Genomic DNA, 27440 nt, shown 5'->3' on the forward strand with positions numbered 1-27440 from the left:
GCGCCAAGGAAATATACATAAATTCCAACAATCTGATAAACGTGTAATACACATACTTCCCGACACCAGACATCTATTCATTCTTGTTATTAATACTCTATTGAACCTATAGCTCAGATAACACAATTTGACACCTCCACACTTCAACAATTCTCAATAAACGTCAGGCTGTGGGCTAGAGCCAGGAAAGACACCACGTAAAGCACATGCCGTGTTAATATCATGTCTTTGTACACTATGAATGTGTACATTTCTACGTCAGTCTCTCAGCTGATTACACTGGTCATATTACAATGTGTTCTGCAATGCCCTTGAGCGGGTGGGGAGTGTACAGAAACATTTATTTCTCACGCAATTTGGATTCTACGTATGGGTCAGTTATTTGCAAATGTCGCTTGGATTGTCAACTTGCAATATTCTTATTTATTATATAGACATTTCAACCTCCGTGGCTTTCAATGACAGATATTTGATAAACTCAGAGCCCTGTGGGTCTCAGCTAGGGGTAGTACCACACACATACAATAACATCGTCATTCGGAACAGCCCAGTTTACGGGACCTGAAGTATTATTACTATTTCCCTTGTTACTTGTGGATCTCTACTGATTGACATAACATTCATTCATTCATTCATTCATTCATTCATTCATTCATTCATTAGCGCTACTTCATCTGCCCCCACCAAAAGTGTTAGTATCTGAAACATAGAGAATGCGAGATTGCGAACAGTTTTCCCCACTTTTCAGTATATCACTTTCACCGCACACTAAGGAAAGACACGCTTCTGTCTACAGAGTGGTCAACGTTATCAGGTAGGTAAGAACTAAGACCATGTAAACGGTGCTATCATACTTAAACAAAACTATACTGAATATTGCATTAGAACATCCTCTCGAAAAGTTTGGCACGGGCAGTCAATAAGAAGTACTACGACAGGTGAACCATTCACTTCAATTCAGACAATTAACAGCTGATAAATATTATTGAAAATGCAGACGATTATAAGAAGCGATATGTGAAATGCTCGTCAAGCCAGCCAGAGGAAAGACAAAACGCACACCAGGTTAACGGCGATTTGATTTTGAATTTACGAAATTAGACAATTGTTAACCTGCAGCAACATTACCAGCGACTTAGGAACCTAAAGCCATGGCTTCACCACATGCACAATAGCTATAGCCTTCCAAGTTCAATTTTGGAATGAGCTGTACCTCCAACTTGGTGAGACCCACGCTTTAATGACATTGATCCCGGCCGTCAATATCAATAATCAACTTTCATAAGAAAGCAATCAGAAACTAAGCACCAAAACAAGGCGATAGCAATCATATATTAATTGCACATTGATGTGTACAGTGCCGCTAATGGATGCACGGTAATTAGCGAGTTTGGTGAAGATCCGTTAACCTATCACTATTGGAAATGCATACCGCTGACTTGGCTAACACCGCTTTACTACAGCCATAGATGGCAGTTAATGAGTTCATATAGTCACTGACCAGCTTAACCGCTCTCACAGAAGCCCAAGCACGGGTAGGTGGGTTGAGTCGGCAGTGACTCTCCGTTACTGTGAAGCAAGCGAGGCGGTCTGAAACCGAGTGGAGGGAAGCGGCGTGCGATAACTCTCAGTGATCGGAGAAGCGTTGGTCGGGGCAGCCGCATCCGCGCCTCCCTCTCGCAATCAATAGGCACGCTAGCGTGGTACGTGCCAGCTACCCCAAGTGGCAGAGTGGTTTGGATCAGTGAGGCCAGCTCGCACGCTAAGCTACAAATCCGGCACACTGTAATACTGATATTCCAATCCTGGGAAAACAGGTTCAATGGGAAAGGGACTTTTCCGCAGTTAGTGAAGGAGTGCTTATTTTGGGATTCCCATTATTAATATTGCTTGTTTGGCTCTGTCCGGCACGCTATGGGGGTTGCCCCATCTGCCTTGGGTGTCATCGACAAATTGTGCACTTATAAGTTCCTGTGACCGTTATGCCAGTGGATAATGTTCGCTATCGTCCGAAGAGATTCTCGGAGAGGCTATATTTTATTAGCAGCTCAAGTTTCGACGGGAGTGCGTTAACTGGCTTATCCGAACAAAGCCAAGAGTGATGTGCAATTGGAATATTACGAAGTTTGTCGGAGTGGTTATTAGGAACAGAGCAGTGATTGCCTGACCGAGTGGCTAATGTACCCCCTTGCTGGAAGGGGTAGTATAGTGACCATAGGATCGGACAAGGGCCGGGGAGGGAGGACAGTACATCTCACGGACGCAGCATACAAGAGGGCACTGACATCACGCCCCGGAGAGAGTGGGCAACGTGCATTGACGATGTCCGATTTGACGGGGGAAAACTTGACCAACGTGTCCAGCACGTGGTCAGCTCCACCGGGACAGGTGAATGAAGGGAACGATTCTCTGGAGACACTGGTACTTGTGATCAAGTGCATCATAATGGTTGCGATAATGGTTGGTGCCGTCTTTGGAAACGTTTTGGTGATTTCCAGCGTCATCAAGTTTGAAAGATTACGAGCAATTACAAACTATTTCATCGTGTCTTTAGCCTTCGCAGATCTGCTTGTGGCAATCCTCGTTATGCCATTCAGCGCAAGTATGGAACTCAGTGGTAAGTGGGTTCTGGGACGGACAATGTGCGACATCTTCAACGGCAATGACGTGCTCTTCAGCACGGCGTCAATCCTACATCTATGCTGCATAAGCATGGACCGCTATATTGCTATTATCCATCCACTTCAGTACGAGAATAAAATGACTAGACATCGCGTTGCGGCTATGTTGACTACGACGTGGGTTGCATCAATCCTTATATCTTGTATACCAGTTCATTCCCAACTTTACACAACCGTGGAGAACTACCAGAAGTTGGAACATGACCATGAGACATGTACCTTCATTGTAAACAAGGTTTACGCCGGAGTTTCATCGTGTGTCTCGTTCTGGATCCCTTGTTTTATAATGGTGTTCGTTTACGCCAAAATCTACATGGAGGCGAGAAAACAGGAAAAGTTCATTCAGTCAACTGCAATGTACATGCAGTACAGTGATGCACGGGATTGTCATAGCAACGGCACCCTCCGAGGGGGAGCAGACGGTGTACCCCGTCTGGAAAGAAAAAGAATGAAAAGGGAACATAAAGCTGCGAAGACCCTCGGGGTGATTATGGGAGCCTTTATTCTATGTTTTCTCCCCTTCTTTTCGTGGTATGTTATAACGACAATGTGCGACGAGAGTTGCCCGTATCCTCCAGTGATTGGGTCAATGCTTTTCTGGATTGGCTATTTCAATTCCTGCCTCAATCCAATATTATATGCTTACTTCAACAGGGACTTCCGTACTGCTTTTAAGAAACTGCTAAGAATCGAAAGCATGATTCCTTGTGATGGCTCCGACCCAACAACCCAAGCGCTAAACACTGCATACACGGACATGAAGAAAAATTCCGGAGCCGACATTCGAATGTCTACAAGCTCCGCGGGTCGGATCTCTTGACATGGACATTCATGGACATGGCTGAACTGTGTGCTTTCCAATGGGGAGCTGTCATACGGTGCGTGTTAAATTTTGCCACAAACAGACCTGTGATATTAAAATTCTTTGCTTTTCATCCATGGTGTGGCTCATCCATTCAAAGGTATGGTACTCGTGCGTTTATATCGATAGCGTAACACATTTTCCTTTATTCACTAGTAATATAACTGCGAGTGAAAAACAGTACCTTGCCTGTTACACAATTTCTCATGCAACCAAGGGCGGCGTGACAGCTATTGACAAACCAGTCGATAATGTTACACTGCTGTAATTGAGTTTGAATGCTTCCCATACTCACTCGTACTTTAGACGCAAACGTTAGTGATAAAAAGCAAATCGTCGATAACTTGAAGAGGTGTGGGGGAAGTGAAAGAAAGGACAGTGCAGCTAGCATGTGATGCAGATAATGTTTGTTTCATAAACGTACATATGCTTTAACAACACCGTGCAGAGCGTTAACGTTTCAAATATTTCTATCAAATGCGATTACAAGATGTCAACACGACTCGACAGTGTAAATACGTCCCAAGGACTCTCGAGATTGAATGGAATTTGAAATTAGCACAAGGATACAAGCCTTTAGCCAGTAACTATTTCAAAGCGCCATTGTTCAGAACATGGTCATTAGCAAGGCTTTCCACACAGCACTGATATCGCCGACCCTCTCACATTAAACTCTTTACAACAGGTCTGCACTTAGTTATAAATAGCATATATCATTAATACAACAGTACTATTAGCACAGCTGATTGATGTTCGTATAGCGGGGTATATATAACGTGGCAACGTATTCATAACACATGCATCGTGTTCATATCTAAAGCCATCTTAAAGCGTCTTGGAAAACAATATCCTTGATCATACGAGACAGCCACAACACAGGCCATTGCCATGTGTCACCCCTGTTATTAAGGACACGTGTCAGATTGAGGTATTCGGTCTTAACCACCTGGTTTTATGATAAGTAAAGACATTATGTAGCCTTGGGTCGATGATTGCCTGCCATGGCGACGACCGTGAAAAAAACGCACCTTTTGGATCCCACTATTGATAACGCCTCCCTCAAGGTCTGTAATGATTCCATGCCATCAGCTGAATTGTATGTGGTATGTCACTGTTGTTGAGATAAGCAGTCAGCCTGCACCAAATCTGCATGTATAGTCACTCTCCATGTCTGCATTTGAGCCACACCTCTGCTGCCGTTCCTGTCGACGAAGGTCCTCGCGAAATCAACCATTGGTATCATCATGAAGGAATAATTCCCAAATTGCCACGGTCCTGGTTTGGACGGTGAATATGATCACTTGTTGACGCAGCACATGGCGTTGGCTTGTTTTATGAATAATGTATTCGATAATACGTATTTTCAGTTGTTACACTTTGGCAAATAGTAACAAGATTCTACATAATTGAAGAGAGCACGTGCGAACCTATGGACACAGTGGCGATCAATCCAATTAATCCCAGGTGTTTAATGCCTGTTTATATTGCTTGTTTTCTATTAACCTGCGTGTTACAATATTTCACGATATCACGGCACGACTCATCAATAGGGAACACGTCGGCGTGTATATAATGTTACTGTCGCCGGAGTCACTATCGGTACAATCATCAACTTCCTACGTATATTAATAGACATGAAATGCTGTTTGTGACATCAAGCAATATGACTTCCCATCTTCCAAGCACATGCCTTCTTCCATGTGGTATTGACTGAATATTTCATGTTTGCTCACATTAATGAAAAGAGATCCTCCTTCACTGCCTTGTCCATGTGGAAGATTACCTTACAGTCTCTATGTGGATATCATTCCAACTTGCAGAAATTTATTCTTTCTTTGTGGACAGTTCTTTAAACTTCTATGATCATAAAGCTATTTTTGATCAGGACTTTCAAAACATTTTCATCGAGAGTATAAGTCAAGCCATTCCTCAAATGGTCATGTATACACCAGACTGTTGCTTCGTGGTTCGAGGTTTGGTAGTCGATCGATAATCAACTGAGAACGATCCCTAAGGGGGGAATGTCTACACGATCCGCGACAGTCAAACCCATGTAGAGAAAAGCTGAATCGTAGGGTAATTCTGGGTCACACCTTAATCCTTGGCTATCTAAAAGGAATAGTGATTGTCACTGTTAGTAATGAATCGCACAGGGCTTTTGTGAAGATAAGTCTTGGTCGTGGTCAGTTTCAGGACAGGACGTCAACAAGGTATTAGCGGCCAATTGAATGCATCAACATACGCCGAGGCCTCTGACTTAATAACGAAAGTTGTTGGAAAAGGAAATATTCGAGTCCACCTTATCAATGGAAATGACTAGGGATGTCATTTGTGTGTGTCATAAGTTTTGCTCTCAATGTCAATTTCACACTGACTACACATGTATAACTTCAGACGAGACATGTTTTCAATACAGCTCTGTACTGTTAAAGCAATACATGTTATTCACTGTCAATTTACGTGATTATAGTTGGGTCAGTCAGTAGTCAAGATAGGTCACTCGGCTGATTGAATATAATCATCCACGGCAAGATGCTTTGTTCATTATGTCAATCTCTGGTTTTGTGGTGCATGTGGGGCTTCATAAACATAATGTCGTCTTTATTTTCTTGAGGATTGCTTCTTTGAAAAAAACAGAGAACCCAGAACCAGTGCCAGAAACACTTTAAAAGATATATTTATGTGAAAATGGAAAAGCAATTTACAATTAATGGTATTTCTCATCAACGTATGTACTTTGAACACCCGGTGTTTGTTCTCTTCAAACTGTACTACCCATCAATAGTTTAGACTTACAAGTGTAAATGTAACCATTTTCTTAAGTAAACTTTTCGAAACCAGATTTTACCAAATATCCCAGACTGTGTAAAGGTACTTTTTACACATAAAGTGATGCATTGTGAAACATTCAAGATCGATTGTTGAAAAGATTATAGTCATAAGTTCAATAAATGGTGAAACTGAGTGAAAATTGATGAATTCTTAAAACTTTACACGGTTAATCACATTCAACCATATTTGCACATGCTTTTCAGCAATTTGGTGCATGATGCTCATGCATTTCATGTTAGGGGTAAATTCATCTTTGGCGTAGCCACATGGATATAAACATCATACGCTTTACGTGAGTCTAGACTGTAGTGGGATACTATATATAAGTGCAAGACCATTATGGAATTATTTCAGTTAGAATGTACCTTTTGCGTTTTACAGTGTAATTAGACAAAGAAGCACGCCTCATGGTTACCCTGTGAAAAGTCAGTTTACCTTCCTGGTATCCTTTGCTCAGTGATTACAACATTTTTCAAACTTTCCAGGGACCGTTATTTTGGAACAGCAAGTGGGAAGTTCCCTCACTCAAACATGATATTTTCTCTTTATGTGAGGAAATTTAAGTCATTTAGAGTTTTGTACAAAGAGGTTTGCAAAACAACAATAACAAGTATTTGCGTTCTTGTACAAGATGGCTGACAACCAACCATGACAGGGCGCTGCCTGTGCTCATAGGACTGAGGCGGGAAGTGACTACGGACTGCACGTTTGGCATTGTCTGTGCGTTTACATGTCATCAATAATGTGTCTCTGTACAAGTAGCACAGCGTCAGATGACGAGTAGAGGCATGTCAGTAAACACGTGTAGTGTATATCATCACTATCAGACTTCACCCTATTGTTTTGTTGTGGGCCGGCGGGGTAGCTTAGTGGTTAAAGCGTTTGTTCGTCAAGACGAAGATCCGGGTTCAATTCCGTGGCACAACGTGTGAAGCCCATTCCTGGTGACCACTGCCGTGACATTTGGTGTCCTATTGCTGAAATATTGCTAAAAGCGGCGTAAAACCAAACCGACTAACTCTTTTGTTTGTAGTAATGTTCAGAATGTACTCTGGACTGTGGTATAGGGGCTGTTATGACAGCAATAGCTATTACAGCATAGCCTCATTTTTAGTCAAATATGCACTCGGCGTTAATAATACTTTCACATTCCCTTCAGTGTCAGTATTATCGGTGGGGCTGTATATCTATATTCCTTTGTCACCCGATGTCATCACTGGTTTCAGCGATCTGATCGAATAATATTCACCGCTATTTACTTCGCGCCCAAAGAATCTAAATAGACACGTAATCGAGACTGATTATTTTCTGGTGTTAACATTTTTTTTTGGTTTTCACATAGGTTACTGTTACGTTTACGTTCTAATGATAGTGAATTCCACAGGTATTCTTCCTATACTGCAGCGTAGTTTACGACAGTATAAATACTGAAGCTATTGTTTCACTATGAACACGCTGATATTATATGACAGACGTTAGACTCATTATCCTATGATATGTTGGCACTCGGACCCTACAGTGCAGATGGTCCAGCCTTTAGAGGTAGTAACTTCTCTAGTCATATAGATGTAAATGTGAGTACGATGAACTATGACATTCTATTAATTTTGGAAAGGTCAATCGTATATAACTGTAACCTGATGAGAACATTGACATTCAAACTTTAATTACGACATTTGTGAATACCTACAACGTGTCATTATACACATGGACAATTATGCACAGTCGGCAAGTTTGTGTAAGTCGGTCAGTGGGTCAGCCATTAAAATATCTGGAGCGAAAACTACAAGGTAATTACTTACCATTTTCAAATTTTAAGTGTGCTACAAATATTATCGTAGTTTGTAGTTTGTAGTATATATAGCCAACACGAAAATAAACCCACACAAGTGTGAAACAGGTTTAATTGATTTAGCGTAAGCCGCACGTAATGCCTGTCCCCGGTCTCGACATACATACAGCCTGAATCAAATAATACCTTTGTAGCCATATCACGACTCGTGCGACACGTTGTAAAGATGTGGCACTGTAATGTCAGCCCTTGTTACCGGTTCAAAATTATCGATATTTTTATGAATATTGCCCACTGTGATACTAATGACAGAAGAAAGGCTTGTAATGTTGCGCTCACGTCGATAACGTCATAACCTTAAGACCCCTAATAAAATGTATTGATGAGTGCGTGTCATTGTACGGCCTCCACATGAGTGGGTGTCTTTACGAGCATAGCGTTGTGATCAGATGTTTTAGATAACTGATAACTTGGTGTCTTGAAGAACCATTTCCTAATCGTAGCATAACCGTAGCGGTTTTAGATAACAGATATGCAAGTGTCTTGAGGACACGTTTCCTAAACATTGCATCAGTGTAACGTGTTTCAATAACAGATAAGTGAGTACCTTAAGTTAAACCATTAACTAAAGCATAGCATTGTGATCACGTTTGTTAGATAACTGTATGCCCCGAGGAACTCTTTCCTAAACATGACATGATTAATACGTATTTTAGATGACAGATGACTCTGTGTCTTGCAGAAACGATTTCTATGCATAGAAATCACGCATTATGAAGGATCTTGCAATAATATTAGTTCTCATTTAATTATTGCATTTTTAAACTAATTGAATTTATTCAAAGATTTGTGAATAGTTAAATATTTTATGCTTGGCAGGTTGAATTACTATCTCAGAGTGTTAGTGGCTGTATCCTTGATGGGGGTTAAAGTATCGTAAAATTATTATCCCCTCTGAGAGGATACGTAAGTCCGAAAACTTTCAAAGTTAAATTTCACCTTGTCAGAGTGTTTAACGTAGTTTTTTTGTTCTATGAATATTCGCCTCAATTGTTCCCACAATCGCCAGCGGTTGAGGGGTTGGTGTAAATCCAGCTGGGGTAAATGCGAGTAGCAACGGCGTTGTACGTCCGCATAGTCCCTAGCATGGTGATCTGCCTACAGTTGTTGGTGATCAATAGGCTTTTTCACATTGTATCGTCCTTTATAACTGAAGTATTTTAAATTTCTTTAAATATGTATCTTTGATAATCTAGTTTGTTTTACTGTTCGTTATCGACGGATATTTTAACTCCTAACCTTGTTGTCATCTCTCTGTAGCTGCAATATTGCCGATGCGATGTAAAATTGTAACTCACTCACTCACTCACTCGCTCACTTCTATGCATAACATTATCATAACGTATTTTAGATGACAAATATGTGGGTGTGCGTTCACTTAAAGCAAGAGCTGTTATAACCTGCTGTAGAAGAACGTCTCACCATTGTATTGCCAGGGCGTAATGAAGTAGCTAGGGTGTATCACAGCGGCTGTATTTCGGAGTTTGGAACAGATAATACCTTTGAACCTTGGATGATATATAGGTACACTCGAAAGTGAGAATCCAGTGGTCCAAGCTTTGGCATGTCATATCGAGGCATCGGAATAGATTCCCCTTGTCACTTGAACGTGTAAAAGTGTTTGAAACAGATCTCACTGCACAAAACCTATCCTTCCACCGCACCCATTCACCCTACATTCCTAGCCCCAGAACCTACCTCCCTTGCTTAACCCCTCTTATATTTCTGACCTTTCCACTCTCATCTACTTCAGCTGTATTGACCCTATCCACTCGCTTACATCCAGTTACCAAGCAAACAGTGTTGGCTTGTTTGTTTATTGGTGATAAAGAAACAGCCAGAATGAATATATTTCGACCTTACTATAAATGCAGTCCTTTTTATATCTAATGCTTAATATGTTAAAATTTAATGTTTGTACGTTTTCGGTCTGTGGTAAACAACAAGTCAGGGTGGATTTCTCCCGATCTTACTATAACGGTAATCCTTAGATTATTGTTTCTAATGATTCTGTTAAATTTACATGTTTATATTCAATGAATTATGTATTCAGCTCGAGTGCCGCAATACGATCTCCTATAGATTAAAGAAAACGATGCCAGTATAAACATCGAACCGTCAGATAACCACGTACAGTTATCGATCGTGGTATTTTTTCGTCTTGCATATATACTATAGACACGTACAATGAAAACCTATCACTGCGATCGAAGGTCTTGCTGACTGTAAACGTCTCATTAGGCTGAGATATAAGACCGTGTAGTAATTTTGGCGGAAAGAACGATACAAGTTGCGAAAGATTTATCGACATGGTATTGAAATCAGCCCACGTGCATCAATAAAGCTTGGTATCCAGTGAATAGGTACCCACGAATACACTAGCTTCATGGTCAGGTGAGTTCGGAGGCTTAATGTTTCATCTACATGTTATTGCGATGAAGCATTGTATGTTCATACATTAGCTGTCAATAAGAACGCAAGTGGAAGAAACACGACCGCAGTGTAGTGGTGAACTTGTTCTTAGGTTTGAAGTTAATGATCCATGGTTTTAAACGAATCAGGGTCTGGAAGTGTACCGTATCCACAAACAGTCATATGGACGTCTCCTTCACATGCTGGGGTTCAGATTAAAGTAAGTAACGGTCTGCAGATGTATCCAATGATCTCAGTCTTGACCCCACACCCTCATATGCCGAAGCCTTTTACATCGAACGGATACATCAAATACAAAGAATATCTTACAGCGTTTATTTCGAAATTGTGTGTTTCTTGACGTTTGTAGTTCTGATATTGTTTACGTCCAACTGCGTATTTGGAAATGGTCATTATATATTAGCTGACATTTCAATAATGCTATCTCCCCTCAATAAATGGAAGATTTATGGCTATGGGTGTATTTTTCTGACAGTGCACATTGTTAAGTAATAGTGAATGTGACGATCACCTCCAACGCCCGCACTAGGCCCCACCTCAACCAAGGTAACAAGAAGTACCATTGTCTTCGAGTCTTTCGATATAACCCACGCGAGGTGTGAAACGCCGACAAACACATGTCCATTTGACCACCAGCAGACGCATTACTTCCACTCAACCACGGCGACGGCCATAATTTGCCTCGTAAACATCTGTCTATGCGAAATGTCCACATTGACATGTCTATGTTCAAGTAGTCTTATTCTCTTCGTGGGAAGATTTACACTATTCCTTTGAGGAATGGGTCTCAGGTGTGTATGTTTTTTAATTGATCTGTACGTGTTTAAGGAAAATGAAGAACTCCGGAACAACATTTATCATCAGAGAAGCTGTACGTGTCGTCGGCTACATGGATTGTATCCCGTCGGAATGATGTTAATACATTCTCCATTCATACCTGGGGAGATAGGTCTGTTATCTCCATAATCCACAGCGGTCATCAAGGAGTACTAGCTGTGTTAATACACAAAGCAGGTTCAGTATCACTGTTAATGTGTTAACATAAAGTCATTGCCCCACGGACGGAGCCATATTGGTGTGTAAAGGTTAGTTTATATCAAAGGAAACAGGAGCCGGGGCCAGCATGACTAACCATGGAGAGATCGGTGAGAGCCGGGAGATTGGGGCTAATGTTATCGCGAGTTGATGATAGTAGTTCAATATATGTTTAATATGCTGTTCGATATAAATTCGTGTCAGAGAAAAACACGACCATATTTACATATACCATGTCTGTGAGTGCTGCCAGGTGTTGCTCATTCATGTATAGACGCATTGGGACAATGCAACGACATAAAGTGACTATGACTGAAAGTGTATCCACGTTTGCGAGATTACATTCACCATGAATCATAATGAATCCTGGCTCTTTGAGTCTACCAGAGTAGACTAGTAACTGGGAAAGTCTTTTTTCAATCTGGGAATACGAACAAGCATGCGTCCAATCTAAAAAATATTCATGAACATGGAAACTTTGAAATTATGTTTCAAAACTACAACATTGAAATTTAATGCCTGATGGTAGCCTTCGCGTTAAACACATTAACCCCTGTCACCCCGATGACCACAATTTAATTACCATTCATAGAGTCATACTGGTGTTAGATCGGGTAGACAAATTAACTCTTGTTCCGTTAAAATAGTTTTAACGCAAGCTAATTTCAAAAGTTACTACAACAGTCCACTCCTTCATGATGACATGGAGGGTAGAGGGATGGGTGAGTCTTTCCCATAATGATGCCACCGGGTGATAGGATGATGGGTGAGTCGTCCCGGTAATGATGACACTGGTAGTGAGTGAGTGAGTGAGTGAATGAGTTTAGTTTTACGCCGTTTTTAACAATATTCCAGCAATATCACGGCGGGGGACACCAGAAAATAGGCTTCACACATTGTACCCATATGAGGAATCGAACCCGGGTCTTCGGCGTGACGAGCGAACGCTTTAACCACTAGGCTACCCCACCGCCCCCACTGGTAGTAGAGTGATAGGTGAGTTGCCCCCTTAAATGATGACACGGGATGGTAGAATGATGGGCGAGACGCCCCCGTAATGATACACGTGTGGTAGAGAGATGGGTGACCAACCCCTTAATGACATCCGGGTGGTAAAAGGATGGGTGAACCCCGTCCCCATAATGACATCCGGGTGGTAAAAGGATGGGTGAACCTCGTCCCCATAATGACACAGGGTGGTTGATGGAGGGAAGCCTTCCATCCTGTAATGTGTAATGACACCGGGCATTGAAGTGATGTGTGAGCCTAACCTCCCGGAACGATAGCACGGGATGTCAGTGATCAGACCTAATCAGTGATCAGTCGTTAGCCGTCCTAATGGTAGTCCGATTACTATTTCAAGTAAGCTGTGAACAGTTGTTCTGCAACACTAACACATGTCACGTCGTGAATGTACTCTATCATATCGATGTCAACTCATATCGATGTCAACAGTATTTGACGAATGTACGTATTTGATATTTTCGTTTTTATAACAACCATCATAAAATAGGATCAGGGTTGAAAGACCGACAGGATATGTAAGATCTCCGCCTTAGAAATTGCTTTGCTTTCTAATCCCTGAATAGCCAGAAGTGACGTTCAGTTATTTTGCCGATGTCGGATGTAGGACAACTTGAATATCACGTGTGAAGGCGTGTCACCATGGGGGTGTCGTTTTAACGCAGCTTTTCATACGTTCTCACGAACCAGTGAAATCATCATGAAAAGACCATTCAGTGTGTCGCTTTACACTCAGTGGGTTTTCACAGATCTCTGTAACCTTTGAACCTTTCTATATCCGGTGTTATTCATTGCGTGATGGTCACGTGACCTGCTACGTGAAACCGACATCTCCGGTATATGTGTTTCTGTCTGTTCGGGAGAGATGAAGATCTGAAGCATGTCGGTAAGATTGACAGCTCGATACGCCGCGAGGGAGAGCTAAACACAGGGGAAAGGTTCAAACAGCTCATGATGCTATATTTAAAGCACCACGGAGGCAGAAGCTGCACTCAAGCATATACAACGTTTCCTATTCGATTCTGTGTGACAATCCACTATGAAGATCATTTCGTACATTCCAATGCTTTCCTTTGAAGGTTTCAAGTCCTTACAAAATGTCTCAAGACGAGGTCGAATGTCCCATACACTGTGTTCATATGAAAAGCCAGGCCAAGATATGTTAAGGTCATAAAGTCACTGATGCTAAACTTCTGTTGATCATAATCAGCATTGCCCTGGATAGATTTCTATGACCAACAGAAAAGGATTATATATTAACTAATTATTTGAGACTTCTTGTTTTGAATGAGTATACTGGGACTTTCGAGTTCGTATTTCAACAACTGAAGAATTTCTCATTTTCTTCACCTTGCGTCACGTAAAAAAACGGAATAAAACGAATGCATCTGACGTGGAATATCAGGAGAATGTTTCCACCTTTTGCATTAGAAATTACGAGCAAGAGCCATCAGTTTTCTGGAACTGAGATGACTGTCGTCGGTAGCAGGTGCTCGCCTCAACCTGATTAGCGTTATTTGAATTTGGGAATAAAACACACGGAGTCGTCCAGATGTTGAAGACATTGATAATACGGAGTGCTCTCATCCTCTCGTCTCTAGCGATACATGTAGCGTCGTCAGTGTGGCAAGGCGTTACGTTCAGTCAAATATGACGACACCAGATGCGGAGACATAAGTGGGCTTGCCTTTCCCAGATGATAGCATGACATTCGTGAATACCGTGACTAGATGACTTGTTTCATATGTAAACAGAAGCGACAAAACCCTTTCCACACCCATAAGTATTATCTGCTATAAGTAGAGTCGGCCATACTATTGTGACTTTACCATGAGTATATTCATTTCAGCAGTATAACAGCTGTACGATGTTGTTTGTAAACAACTGGAATCTGAACCAGAATGTAGAGGGATTGTCACCACGAGCATATGTTTATTGATTATTTTGAGACCAGGTGTTCGCGAATATATGTAATAGGTATCTTTGTGACACTTGTGGCCTGTTTAACTTTGAAATATTGTACATCAAGTTCCATATTTGCAGACTGAACTGTCTCTATAACGAATATTTGTTGTAACTGAGAACCATTCGAACAACCGATACTGAAAGTTGGTGTTCAGATGTTAATATTGATAATATTTGCAATAGATCGAAATAAAATATCCATTTGATGTGTGGTACAATTGAGAATAATATTCTCTTTCCAAATGTTCTGACAGACTATTGGCCCGTGAAGGTCGGGGCTAGAATTGATCTCCAGTAGCCCATGCTTGTCGTAAGAGGCCACTAACGGGATCGTTTGGTCAAGCTTGTTGATTTGGTTGGCACATGCCATGGTTTTTAATTGCTTAGATCAATATTCAGTCACTGGACTGTCTTTTTCAGCTTCTGTTATTTACAGACTGACGCCATATAGCTAGGGATGTTGCTGAGTGCGGTGTATAACTACATTCACTCACTCACTCTAACACATTGTTAAGGAGTCGTGTAACCTGTGCCCGTTCTTCAGTACCCTTAAAGTAAGGTTAAAGAAAATACACTTAATAAATGGCCTGGCCAATGTTAACGTTTGCTTGACACTGTCATATTTTGCAGCATTCTTGAAACAATTTCCTTGAAAAATTTGAAGCTGACATTGCTGAAACATCTCTGTCAGATGATTTCGTGATGTACGTATATTCATCCTTACAATGCCTGTTCGGAAATATCCGGTTTTTCGGATCGTTTCGTTGCTAAATCTAACGTTTTCAAGCGATGAAATGAATGTTTGAAAAGACTGATCCAAAACCGTAAGGTCGTTAAATTGCCTTCATCTCTACAAATGAAACGTTAAACTCCTGTTCTGAAGATTTGTAACTTGTAACTCTTTGTAACTTGTCTGTGGACAATTCTTATAGACATGGGAAGGTCCTGGTTAAAATATTGGCTTCCGATTTTTTGTACCACCGCTGGGTGGTTGAAGCAGAAGTTTCAAGTTCGAAGTTCGAAGTGACTCATATCTGTCGTAAGAGGCGACTAACGGGATCGGGTGGTCATGCTCGCTGACCTGGTTGACACATGTCATCGGTTCCCAGTTGCGATGCTCATGCTTTTGATCAATGGATTATCTGGTCTGGATTATCTAACTCAATTATTTTCAGACCGCCGCAATAGCTGGAACATTGCTGAGTGCGGCATAAAAACTAAATGCACTCACTCGATTCCAATAGCGGGTGTAGTCATGCTTATGATATATTTGCATATTCACGTGTCGTTTACGTTTCTTTTATTTAAACCTGCTCGTTAATAAGAATTAAACCAATGTATTTGCTTGCAAGTCACTGTGACATCACAATGACGTCACAATGACATTACGTTGCTAAAGTCTCTGCACTGATTTTCTTGAACTACTGCTACAAGTAAACTCACACATGCTTATGTAGTGTCCGACCTGTGTACGAGGGAGTGGGTAAGTGAGTGAGAAGGCATCACTTCTGCCCAGACTCCAGCAGATGGTAACAGCAAATACACGTCATACAGTGGCGCTACATGTATATGCCTGCCCTTTCGTGTTTTATATAATCGATATGTATATGGAATCAGTGCGATGTGTTGCCAGATCGAGAAGGTCCAAGATTGGGTATTGTAAGTAATATACGACTTTCAAATTTGAATCAAGAGCTGCAGAACAAAAGCAAAGAAAAAACTTTAATCGTATCGAAGGTGAAGGCAAAGCCCTAACCATGCATGTTTGATGAAGTGGCTATGTCATGCTGTCTTGGAGAACAATTTGTCTTGCGTCTTTCTTCTTCCTTCCCTTGCCACTTTCTTTGCTATAGCTTAGTTAAGTGCTACAGAGTCATTGAAGCCGCGTTAAAGTGTTGAACTAACCCACTAGGCGTGCACGGCTCCCGAGGTTAGATTCCATATATAACAGTGTAACTCATTTTCATATGCATTGGCCTTCACGTTTACGCCTGAACTTAATCGATGTGTTCTGTTCATTTGAACAGTCACCTGCAAACTATCTAACTACAGTACACAGTCATGTTTGGCCTTTTGGGGCTGTAAAGTATCACATACGTTTGTTTTTAGTGTGGATCAGTTGATGAATGGAGGACTGATTACATTAATCTTTCTTTCAAAGGTCAGCTTCTGAATGCCATTCACTACCGTCGCTGCTGTTGCGTTTCATTAGTCTTAACTGCGCATGTCAACCTCTTTATTACCTTCCGGAATGAGTGTTCACGACAGTTAATGGATACAACCCAAACACATACGTAGGTGGCTCATTTCTATGTGTTTCTACTAAACAGTTAAAAGTTTGACCTTGTAGAATGGATTTTAAAATGTTTTCCTTTAGGTTTAGAACATACAAGGGAACATGAGCTAAAACGAAAATGTACATAGATAAGATACAACAAACATCAAATAATCTATTCCGACAGTCTTCATCCTTTACATGTCCCCACTTCTGAAAATCATTCCGGCGATGCGATATTAATTATTCCATGCTAACTGTCTAAACATCAAACGATTGCGACTGATCGATCCATGTAACGTTACCCTCCCTACCTTCTACAGGGCACGTCCAGCATGGTTAGGAACTAAAATAGACTCGTTTATTACGGTGCCACCGCCCAGGGAGTATCCCGATCTCTGTGATAACTTGCTTCATATATGGGTGTATTCGTCTCGTTTCACTTTGTTCACATCTTTGCCTGCACGTCCAAAAATGAAGCGCCCTTGCTTGTCCTTGTTGGTAATCCCGTTACTGATGGACCAATATTGGCTGAGGCAGAATCGTTGTGGGCGATAGATGCTGGGTCACAGTTCATCTCAACATTACCTTAGGTCATCAATAAACATCACGTATTTTGTTTTCTGTCAATATATTAGGGCGAAGGCCAATCGACAAAGTCCACAGCAAGTTGTAAGGTGTTAAAAAATAAGATGAATTTGCCAATCACCATGAAAGTGTTCAACCCGACTCTATGCTGTTTAGGAGAGCCCATATTTTATCCCCCAAACAGACATATTTCTGTTAAGAATGATGTACACGGTTAGCTATTAAGCTGAAGGATTCGACCACGGAAGAATGAGTAAATGGCTTTGGACGAGTTTTAGTGGCGATCGCCTGCTTGATAGCGGTACTTGATAAATTTACTTTAACTTGTGAAGATGTTTGAGTTCTTTTATATGTTCAGCGTGTGCACTTGTTGAAATGGGGTCTCTTTGTAGTTTCATTACTCGACTTTTTCTTCCGCAGTCTGAGAATTGCGTGATGATACAAGGCTATAGTTATTGTGATCTCAGAATTCAACGAACATCGGTCAAGATGTAGAAGAGGAGCCAGATGAAAAAAAAGTCACAAAGTCAGTCTAAGATGTGATTCAAAAGGATTGAGGCGAACTCTGCTTTTTAAAGGCTTCATTGAAGTCTTGCCTACCTTTCCAACATTACGATGTTTGACGTCATAACAAATCGCTGTCTGTAAATCACATTTCACACCAATGTCAGAATCAAAGATTTATCAAACCTCTTTCGCGCTGTTACACCAGGTTACTTGGTAAGTGTAGGTATCAGCAATATTAAAGGCTGTCTGTAAGTAATGAATATTTGGACCACGCAAACCAGTCTCTGACTGCAGGAGCGACAAGTAAGTTTGTCGTATTCTCAGCTGATCCTTGATAACCAATCTGGCCTCGCCTTTCGGCTCGTGAAGAAAACCATCGGTGGATTCGGCCCTTTTAACCAAAGGTAAACTATGAAACCACATGGACCCATATTCTTGAAACGCTCGTAGCCCTAAGACGTCTTAGCTTTGATCGTTGCCAGTGTGTTAAGAATGAGCTTATGAAAGTTCGTGGGGCTACAAACGTTTCGAGAACACCTAGCCAGATCGTTTCCGGAAGTGTCTAAGATTTGAAATCAAACCAGACATTTGGCATATGGAACGAGCTTCTTAACTACGAGGCTGCCCCATGGCTCGCAATACGATTGCTCCAACTCAGTTACTGAATGATTATTGTTATCATTATTATAAGTATTAGTGTATGATGTTTACTTGAGGAGGGTGCATAAGGAATGCTAAAGTCCTGAAGTCTTAGCGTATGTGTATGGCCGTCCATTAACTACATTCCTATGATGTTAGTTGGTTTATGAGATCAAACAACTCCAGGTGTGATTAGGGTAGATTTATTATAAAAAAAAAAGAACACTTGCTCGTCACACCATTCGTTCAACTGGAAAACAATGATTACTCTACTCGCTCAAATATCAGAGAAGTGCAAGTTAGTTCCCGACAGCCGTTCCCAGCAATGCTACGTATTCCACGATTCTTTAGCATCCTGTAAAGGGCGAGTAAACAGTCGATAAACCAACATGGTATTGAGAACTTACGCACTCCAATTTCTTATCCTGATGGGGGAAAGTATTTCTCTTGACACAAGATGGAAAATCAATTAAATCTCACCTTTTTAAAATTCAGGTTTCCTAAACTTCAGAAGTTTTAATCGGAAGGGCTTGTGTACAACATATCGATCTGTACATATACACAACGTGTTTGCTCAGGATAATACCGGGAAGGCAATTTCAGAGAAGCTGTTTGTGTTTGTGTTTTTTATTCGTAAGTGACTGCTTATGCCATGTCTAAATATGAAAGAAGATGCATCTTTTATATTTCTAGAATTAGAAATAGAAATATTGAATTGTTCTTTCTTCAAACGTTACTTTTTCTCATGTATCCTACATGTTTGTGAGTAGTCATGCTGCCTAGCATGTTGTGTAACTGAAAGATTCAAGACTGTATTTGCTCGATGTTACTTTACATCACTACAAAGTAATCAGTAAGCACGTGTGCTGAGAGTATAGTCTCCGTGCTTCCGGGACAGAGGGTTACTGACACGTTGTGGAGCCTGTTTACACATGCAGTAGAATACATCACATTACAACACAGACACTCCGCCCGCTCAGGTGAATTTTTCATTCGATGACGGCATGCCATAAATACATAAACATGAGGCACGCCGAGGTATGCTAATGGTAGACGTAGTCGTAGTAGTAGTAGTAGTAGTAGACGTCCTCGTAGTAGTAGTAGACGCAGTCGTCGTCGTAGTAGTAGTAGTAGTAGTAGACGTAGTCGGAGTCGTCGTCGTCGTAGTAGTAGTAGTAGACGTAGTAGAAGTAGTAGTAGACGCAGTCGTCGTTGTTTTTGTAGTAGCAGTAGACGTAGTCGTTGTCGTAGTAGTAGTAGTAGTAGTAGACGCAGTCGTCGTCGTCGTAGTAGTAGTAGTAGACGTAGTCGTCGTAGTAGTAGTAGACGCAGTCGTCGTTGTCGTAGTAGTAGTAGTAGACGTAGTCGTTGTAGTAGTAGTAGTAGTAGTAGAGGTGGTGGTCATTGTGATGGTGTTGATGCTGGTGTTGGTGTTGGTGGTCGTAGTGTAGAGTAGAGGTGGTGGTAGTTGTGGTAGCCGTAGTAACAGTACTAGTAGTGGTAGTGGTTGCGGTTGCGCATTTGGTTGTGGTGTAAGTAGTGGTAGAGGTAGTAGTGATGATGTTAGTAGTAGTGGTAGTAGTAGTTACAGCAATGGTGTCAGTGGTGGTTGTGGCACTTGTAGTGGTGGTTGTAGTAGTGGCAGTGGTTGTGGTAGTAGTAGTAGGGGTAGTGGCAGTGGTGTTTGTGGTAGTGATAGTGGTGGTGATAGTGGTGGTGTTTGTGGTAGTGGTGGTGTTTGTGGTAGTTGGGTGGGTAATAGTAGTAGTGATAGTGGCAGTAGTAGTAGCAGTGGTAGTAGTGGTAATGAGATAAGAGACGACACAAGCAGTTACAGCAATACCAGGGATTCACACTTTGTACCCGGGCGTTCGGGGTGACGATCACAAAGCTACCTCACCTCACCCATTTTCACACATTCGAGACAGCGAATGAGACGTCTCTCGGGAAGTGTAGTCGGAGAGTGTGCATTTCACATGTCATCGATACCCAGAGCGTGAGAACGGGTCTCTTCCTGGCACTTAATCCGCGTACTCTCACACTATCAGTCACTGGAGAACATGCTTTGAAAGAAGCACTCGTGATGTTATATAGTGTCTAAATGGAGAGAGAATTTACTCATGCTCCAAGTGATTTTATTGGATTGATGAAAAAGAACAATGTCAGATGAAAAGTGACCTATGCTAAGATCTTTATAATTATCATTTTCCATGACACATTCAGTGTATGGGGCCCAAACCACCTGCATGCTGTTCAAAACAGACAAAAAGGGAAATGTATGGATGGCCACGTACTGACCATTAAACTCCATTAGCTTTGTCTCCGACATCATCAGGAACACACTGATGTGCCCATCAGCCCTTAGTCCGGAGAGTTACTATTGAGGCACTTTCCGAATTATCTTGGTTTCTGCCGCTGCGGATTTCTGGACCGCAGAGGTTTTACGGTAGGACAGATGAAGATAATAGCATCTACATATGCAAGGTCTCTTGTTTTCCCTGCCGTAACTACTTGGTTTCAAAATTCAAGAATTTGACCAATCTACACGAGAGATCTATCGACGAAAATGCTCAATACTTGAAAATGTATATTGTGCTTCGGTCAATTGATCGATATTGACACAATGGCTTTTGAGTACCTCTTGGCCTCTGTGATGTTTTCATTGCCTATTCATAAAACTAGACAGGCATCCAGTGAGAGTGCAAAACAGTGAAAGTCAATCAATGGACAAATTGGAAATGTCTACTTATATTGTCAGTTTAAAGTGATTTGAAAGTCGATTGCATAAGTTGCATGTAAGGCAACTCGCGATAAGACCGTGGCTTCGTTGATGGCGCCAGGCAGCTCTGAGAGTATAACAATGTTTGTTTTGGCAGCAAGTCTTCTGCCTAAGTTACTGCCATTCAAGCAATGGAATTACACGATAACAATTGCAGCAAGCGTTTTCCTAGGCTTCACTTCGGTTGCACTTTGGACCTTTTCAGTGGAAGTAAACGCCAAGCCATTTAATTGTGAGCGTTGTTGAGCTCGCAGGTACCTTAGCATGTGGTCCCTCTTCATCACCTCACTACTGCCATGTGACGGCACCACCGTGGTAAGTTCGTATCTTCTACAGGGAACACATATTACTTTCAATACTAACAGGAGCAGTCAACACTTTATCTGAATCCTCATATTTCTGGGCAGGTAATGACGGTAAGACAGATTTAGGATGTATTTATCACATCACACACTAACCAATAACAATGTATGTGACATCTGAAACTAACCAATTACAACAGGTAAAAGGATCACTATCCATTTTACATGGCAAATGCCCAATAATAGAGCTTATGACAACTGCCACTATCTATTTACACGGCGTTTTACATCTGCAACCATCCAAATACAGGTCGTTTGCCATCTGTAACTACCCAATTACAGGTCGTTTACTATCTGCACCTATCCAATCACAGGGCGTATGGCATCTGCAACTATCCAAATACAGGGCGTGTGACATCTGCAACTATCCAATTACAGGGCGTATAGCATCTGTAACTATCCAGTTACAGGGCGTATAACATGTGCAACTATCCAACTACAGAGCTTTTTGCATCTGCAGCTATCCAATAACACGGCGCATAACATCTGCAACTATCCAATCACAGGGAGTATAACATCCGCAACTATCCAATCACAGGGCGTATGACATCTGCAAATATCAAATTTCAGGGGCTATGACATCTGCAACTATCCAATTACAGGGCGTTTTACATCTGCAACTATCCAATTACAGGGCGTATAACATGTTCAAGTACAGAGTTACAAAGTGTACAGCTTTGGGTGAAGTCATCTGCTGTAGCAACTCGCGAAACTGCAGTGTGTTGCAAAATGTCTCTAGATACGTGTTTGTGAGAGGTCGTGTGCGCAGAATTGACGCCTGGTATTTACGTGTTTGTCGTTACTTGTAAGAAACAGGCTCTCAGCATGTGTACACAGCGGGCATTACGTGTCTCTGAACTGCCTGATAAAGATTCGATTGAGTGAAGGTATTCTTTTGCCATGATGTTTGTAGGATGGCCATCCGGGGTTGCACAATAAAATAACACTGACTTACTTAAATAACACTGACTTACTTATACAAATGCAAGTTGAGGAGGACTGCCGGTAGAGTAGAACGTGCTCTTTTCCTACAGAGATAAGTTCACATAACGTTCATCTCTACACTGCCCTTTACGCACAATACAATGTGTTTCAGCGGATAATCGTGACTGGTTTTCGTTGGCGTCGACGTTCTATATTTACGAGATATGCGCGAGCAGAACTAATTATGTAGTGATATATGCACATAGATGAAAGAAGAAATGACTGGCATGAATCGAAGACATCGCATATAACCCTTCGCATACACTCTGTTTAAATATTATATTTAATAGATATCTTACTAATTTTACTGATACATTCATATAATTTCCTAAGTGTTTCCGATGGTCATTACTTATAGTGTTGACGCTTGAAAGGCGTCAAAATGGCACCTTATAGTCCTCTTGATACACGTTGGTTTGTTATGTTTCACGTAAACTTGCATGTGACATTTGACTGACGCGATAGTAATTGAACTGCCAGTATGATATTATCAGACTTGTTTTCCTGAATGTAGGCATTTAGTGTTGGCCTATTGATTAACTCAATCTCTGGAGGACATTGCAGAATCTTGTCATACTCTCTCTATATATATTTATCTTGGTGGTGTTGCGACAGTGAAAGAAGACTTGGTGACGTCCTGCGCTGAACGGTTGGGGGTGGGAGTGGGGATGGGAGATACACTATTGATTTTATTCGAATACGTCTGATGGTATCCATAAACATCAGAATCAGTTATTCATTATCGCAACTTTAGGTATTCGTAGGTGTAAATTTCAGGTATTCATAAACGTCAGCTGCAAGATTCATAAACACCAATCAGTTATTGAATATCTAAAAGCTCCACATTTTCCAGAGAGCTAAACTTATATTAAACGATACACGTGACAACTGACGTGCAGACAAACACAGTGACGTGCAGACTAACATAGTGACGTGCAGACTAACGGAATGTACACACATAACATTAATCCAAGACACAACTCCCACACATCAGCCACAAATGTTAAAAGATATCCTATCAAGTGTATCAAGTATATTTTAACGGTGATATATATATAACGCTAATGACAGAACGTATAATTACCAACAGAGATAACTGACGAGTAAACAATATGCCAGCACACATCGAAAATGCCAATGTGTTTTGTCTTAGACCGTACCAAAGTAAATGCACTTGTACTAATGAAAACATAGGGAAACACATAAAATGTGAGATTTCACTGGGTGCATGGCCATTCAGACGTACGGGGGTACAGACCGGCTTTACTTTTATTGCGAATGTGGATGTGTTGGAAGCCTGCCAAACAGTCAGACCAATTTTACAAATGTGTTAATGATACACCGTTTCTTCTATGTAAGTATCAATAGTTGCTATTTTGTATTTAATTTGCTTCATTTACTTGATGAGGTATTGATAATCCATTGACGTATTCTCATAAGCATATCCCAGGGCCTTCATATGAGACTGTATGGCACGAACTATATATTGATTTCTGTCTATCACTTGTATACCTATCACGCTAGATCTGTAAATCTCATGATATGACCCTACAATTCACCCTCTCTCGCCACTGTAAGCCAGGCAAGGGCGTCGAGAACGTAGACTAAACGGTCTGTTAGCCATTGAATCAGCGTCGGAGGTCAATAGTTCATTGTTAACACATCACCACTGATGTAGCAGCGAAACATGACAGGACGAGGGCTTACCCCACCAAAGTGGCAATCAACGGTGATGCATTCAGTTCCTAACTTGCTGGTGGTATAGATACTCAACCACTGGCTCAGACATGGGTCAGACGTCGCCCTTTTGCCGTCATCGGTGGCGTTGCTCTGAGGCGTCCGAGTGGAAGAGAGATTGCGGAAGACGTCATGTTGGATTGTTTATGTCAGTCACTATTAATAGGGAGCCTGATCTAAACGCAGGCGGTTATCTTTAATTTCACATCTACATCATTTGTTCAGGTACTCCCAACAAGAAGCCTTATTGTTTGTTTGTTTGTTTTGGGGGTTTTTTCAATAAGGGAAATCTCATCTGTAAGATACAGTTTGTCTCTGAGAAAAACAATCTGATCATATCTAGATTACATGTTTTTGCCAGGTTCACGCTTGATGTACATATGCACAGCTTTCTTTCTAGCGATCTACCGACTTTTCACAAGGGTTTCCAAGGTTGAATGCTGCTTACATGACATGACACTCTGTCCGCTTGAAATATACAGAATCAGTGAATCAATCGATCCGAAAGCTTTCATTTTTTGGCATGCAGTGCACCTTCTTAAACTTTCCAGACACCCAGAGATACATCCAATGTTCAACAGTCAGCGATAGCAATCATGACGTTGGTGTTGATCGAAGGTTCTGCAGAACGGTTATTACAACACTGGTGGCATGGTTTCAAGTCTCTTTTAATCCATTCCGTTATTTCCTGTTCATTTTATTGTAAAATATAATATATATGTTATACAGACAATGCCATCTGAATGTTCTGATATTCTTCCAAGCGTTATTATTAATACACTAAACATGAAACTAAACCAGGTAGGAAAGAGATGTGTAGCCTTTTCTAGAACACCTATCGTCCTGACTTTTAATCATCGGTATATATATTTTATATGTATATAAGTTTAATTTGCCTCGATGGATATTCGTAACCACTTATTCCCTGACACTGGCGTTTTGTTTGGATATATGTCAAGGGTGAGTCAAGAATCATATCATTCGATTTTTCTATGGTCTGAAAGAAACATCACAGACGAAAGAGCGAGTGAAATGTTCGCATCAGCAACATTGCAGTGAGCGGCAGCAGCATCGGGTGACGTAGATACCTCAAACGCCATTAGCTTCGCATACAAAAGCACTACGGCGGTCATTCCTGAGAAATCATCGTGGTGGTATCAGAGTCCAGGCTATCTGGGTTACCATTACACTGACATCAGCAACCCCATGATGAAGGACCTCTTGTCCCTCGTAGATCATTGATAGATGTAACTTGTGGCGTATTTGTGAAGTAGGTTATTTCCTCCGTGCTCGTATTATCAGATCACCTTAAGAGGATCTGGGGACATTAAGTCCACTTAAGGCAGTGTTACAATATATTCATGTCAATACCCCCCAACAACCTTTTGTCGAAAGTATTGACACGGTTGAGGTATGAATGATATGGAATCGTGTCGTTCAGACTTTCATCTAACCATACTGCTTCTAATGCCCTTCCTAATTGAAATATTGCCTGAGCAATTCTACAAAAGCTGGTCGAAATAGGAAAGGGCTAGTGCTCTAAACATTCCTCGGTTGTGCATACAATTAGAGTTTGGTGTTTGATATAGGTATAATAGGATTAGTTCGGTATACTCAAGGTACGCTTGTTCCTCGTTATAGGATTAGTTGGGTATACTCAAGGTACGCTTGTTCCTCGTTATAGGATTAGTTGGGTATACTCAAGGTACGCTTGTTCCTCGTTATAGGATTAGTTGGGTATACTCAAGGTACGCTTGTTCCTCGTTATAGGATTACAACGCTCATAATAAACGTGATTTAGATTTGATGAAGGCAAGGTTTGATCGCAGCTCTACTACCGGGTCAATATGCGAGTAGTGTGTTTGCAATCTACTTTCATCGACAGGCCTAAACAATATTCTACCATCTTAGTACATAAATCACGGAGATGATAGATAGCATATTTTCGTTATTGATTAGTTTGCACTTCGCCTCTGGTAACGTAGCCTTTTCTGGTGTTGCTTCTTATTGTGGACCTTGAGTCATTATCGGCCTTTTTGATATCACGGTTCTCCTGTGAGGTCTCCGTAGGGACTACATGTGGAATAAATGTGTTCGATGATTGGTAAAGTGTTGTTTTAAGTGTCTGTAAAAGAAATATTTTATCTTCATGTATAAAAGTACGCCGTTTTGGAAATGTTGCAAATGGAATCACACGTGAGAAAGCACATCTGGCCATTACTATCTTTGCCAAGGACATACTCTTTTAATAGTTTCATATGCAACAAATTCGATTTTTTTTTACTTTTCATTAAAGAATGTCACCGTTATCATGGTTACCATCAATCATGTTCAAGGGTATCATGTATCAAGAGTGTTTTAATCGTTGTTGTCGTATGTGTAGTAATATGGAGAACCAATCATCTTTAATGTCAAGGAGCATTGGTGTGATATCAAGACCAGGAACAAGGAATATAAATCACGTATTCAAAAGGGTTTGTGAGTGTGTAAGCAAACATGCATATTAATTTCCTTTAAGTGCGCCAATCTTAGACAAACATTTATGAACGTTTCTAAAGAACGTTTTAATCGATTTACATTACGAAAAACATTTTTCCTCTACACATGAATTTGGAACATGTATAATAATAGTTTGACACAATGAACTATAACTGTCGTCAAGAACATATATGTATCCTGCAGATCCATGCGATAATTAAAGCTCGGTCAGATTTACAGGTGTTTCTGTTATGCGTGCGCATCACTCACTCACCCTGCTGTATTGACATTTAAATATACCCACACCTCTACGGAGGTATTTGCATAAGCACGTTTTTCTTGTTTACCGATCCGGATTTCTTCAGAAATAAAAATATGTTTAAAACATACTTACCATGTATGTCACAA

At 41.0% G+C, this 27440-nt stretch overlaps 1 protein-coding gene across 1 annotated transcript; it reads left to right on the top strand.

The window, feature by feature from the left end:
• The first annotated feature begins 2079 nt into the window (after positions 1-2079).
• LOC137265686 (octopamine receptor beta-2R-like) lies at positions 2080-3591 on the top strand. The gene has a single exon (XM_067801117.1). The coding sequence runs from the start codon at positions 2179-2181 to the stop codon at positions 3499-3501; it is 1323 nt and encodes a 440-aa protein (XP_067657218.1). The 5' UTR covers positions 2080-2178; the 3' UTR covers positions 3502-3591.
• Positions 3592-27440: the final 23849 nt, after the last annotated feature.

This window comes from Haliotis asinina, chromosome 15 (assembly GCF_037392515.1).
Source record: "Haliotis asinina isolate JCU_RB_2024 chromosome 15, JCU_Hal_asi_v2, whole genome shotgun sequence".
NCBI lineage: Eukaryota > Metazoa > Mollusca > Gastropoda > Lepetellida > Haliotidae > Haliotis > Haliotis asinina.

Coding starts and splice junctions, on each gene's coding strand:
- LOC137265686 (XM_067801117.1), top strand. CDS start 2,179: ATGTACCCCCTTGCTGGAAGGGGTAGTATAGTGACCATAGGATCGGAC.